General features: G+C 34.8%; 1 protein-coding gene across 1 annotated transcript; it reads left to right on the top strand.

The window, feature by feature from the left end:
• Positions 1–859: 859 nt before the first annotated feature.
• Positions 860–2256, top strand: LOC105436530. Its single transcript, XM_030978969.1, has 2 exons — positions 860–902; positions 1813–2256. The coding sequence occupies exons 1-2, from the start codon at positions 900–902 to the stop codon at positions 2248–2250; spliced, it is 441 nt and encodes a 146-aa protein (XP_030834829.1). The 5' UTR covers positions 860–899; the 3' UTR covers positions 2251–2256.
• Positions 2257–2567: the final 311 nt, after the last annotated feature.

Below are 2567 nucleotides of genomic sequence, written 5' to 3'. Positions count from 1 at the left end.
ATTCCAATCATGGTATTGTTTGTCCTAGACTCACCAGTTGAGAAGCAGCCGTCAACTGAAAAAAAAACATTATTTTTTTTTGGAAAATCCGATAATCTTGACACTCTGTTATTTTTTGGTCATCTTTTGTCCTACTTAGCCTCTACAGGTCTGAGTGATCCACCATTTACAAGAAGAAAGACATATGTCATGACAATCGCTCTTGGAGTGATTGCTTCCGCTGGCTTCATTTTGGTTATTTCACTAGGATTGATGTACTTCTATGGAACGTTATGCTGCGTGAAGCGAAGGAAGGGTAAGTTGTAAAGCATTCACCTCTAACAAACCAAACATGAATATTATAGGTGATGTATTCCACAAATCGTTATTAAAGTATGTTCTCTAGGCTGTAATCTTCAGTGATATTGTCATGTGTTTCATGTTTTTTTTTTAACTTGGGCTTTAATAATTGTATATCGTTCTTGTTTGTTTTGTTTTTTTCTTTTTTTCCGTTTTACTTCTCTCTCTCTCTCTCATGAACTGAACTGAACTGCAACTAAAAAAGATTATAATTTACGATATTATTTGAGTTAAATTTCCTTTAAGATAAAAAAAGACATTGAGGTAAATACATATTTGTATCTAAAAAAATCAACCATTTTATTCTTCATTTTGTATTTGAGGTAAATCTAGAATACAAGCTTGCAAATTGATTAGTTTTTCGATCTGCTACATTGTAGTAGTTGACATGAATACTATTCTATTATATAAAATATATAAAAAGTAAAATATTTATATCTCACGTTTAAAAGGAAGTAACATTGCCAATATGTGTATTTTTGTTTTTCCTTTATCCAAATTACATGACGTCCGTTGCATTTCAAGCAGACAATGGAGACAACACTCAACCAGAAGGCAGAATGGTAAGTTTTTCTTTTGTAATTGATGATCAATATACCTTTTTCTTTTGTATCAGTAATTAAGATAAATAAAAATAAAATTACTTTTTTGTTCATTACTTTCCATAGGGAAATACACACATGTCGGGTATAGTTTTAAATTTAGATTTATCTATTTAAGATGTAACAATTTCCCTACAATTTGAGTGTCATTGGCAGGTAAAGTAAACTATGTAAGTGGTATAACAGCACACCCCAAAGTATCCATGCCATCTGGAGAAAATGTGTACATGTGTACACATTTAACGGGGAAATAATGTGATCTTGAATATTACCTCAAAATCTGTCCCTTCGCTTGAAGTGCTACCAAATGATATCAAACGTGTGTTTTACTCTTTGCCATTTACATTTATTTTCAATTTCCATTCTTGAAGGGATCCAGCAACTGTGTCTCACATTCAGAAAATATGTCCTTGATTCATCTCATGCTGCAATCAAAATTATAAACCTCTAGGGCAAACATGAATCCCATGACATTTACAAGCCGATTGCCTGTCTGATTATCAATATATTTATGATTGTAAATCGAAATCAAATGTTGCGTTTTCCTAACGGTTCTCATACCATTACAGTCTATTGGGGAAAATGAGTATGGAAACAAAACTGGTCGCTCTGAAGGACATGATCACTTTAAAGTCCATCTTTTTGTAATAGGGCTTCAATATTTAACCATATCACACAAACATCTCAGATTTAACATTGTTAAACGATGCCTTTAATCGTTTGTTATTCAAGTCCATGTTAGAAATTTGTGAAACCTCTGTAAGCCTTAAACTCAAAATCAACCACATTTGACAGACTGATCTCCATATCAGTTCCCTAAGAACAATACTATGAAATGTTTGTTTTAATCAAATTCTTTTACCCCACGCAGGTTGATGATGATGGATTGGTCTATGTGTCTGTCTCCCATGACCACGCCCATTCCCCTAATGCCCCGCCTATACAGACAGAGGAACCCACTGTCTACGCCTCTCTTAATCCAGAAGTCACGCAACGTCGCAAGGGAGAGATGGAATATGCCGACACAAAGGCGACAACTCCCGACGGACAACCGATGTACGGGAACTACTTGGCCAAGAAGAGAAACCGGCAAGAGCAGGCCAGAATGACACCACCCGTACAGACGTACGATGCAACCTACAATGCCGAAGGCATGGATTGCCGCAAGGGAGGAATGAAAGGTGACATAGGACCTACGACACTAGATGATCCCATGTACGCAAACTATTTTGCCAAGATGCGCAAAGACGAAGAAAGAGCTAAACAGATTGCAAGTACGCATGATCCGTTTGAGATGTATGGTATTTAAGCTCTATCCTCCACTTGTATAACCTAAATGAAATAACAGGTTGCAATAATTGATATAAGCTATTGAAATGTGACAGTACTTAATATGACAATGTATAAAATGGGGCCCTGTATATTTGATTTTATCCAAGAAAAGGCGAAAAATTTGCGAAATAACAAAGACGAAATAATATACTCCACACTTTCAAAGCAAAAAATATTATAAGTGTTTTTTTAAACAATGTTTTGATGTACATATCATGTTATTCATATTTATTACCTAAATCTACATAATGCTCAAAAGATATTTGCAAACATGTAACAACTGTGTGTACATAC

Source organism: Strongylocentrotus purpuratus, unplaced genomic scaffold (genome assembly GCF_000002235.5).
Source record: "Strongylocentrotus purpuratus isolate Spur 01 unplaced genomic scaffold, Spur_5.0 spur5_scaffold_1, whole genome shotgun sequence".
Lineage (NCBI taxonomy): Eukaryota > Metazoa > Echinodermata > Echinoidea > Camarodonta > Strongylocentrotidae > Strongylocentrotus > Strongylocentrotus purpuratus.
This window is presented reverse-complemented; position numbering and strand designations above follow the sequence as displayed.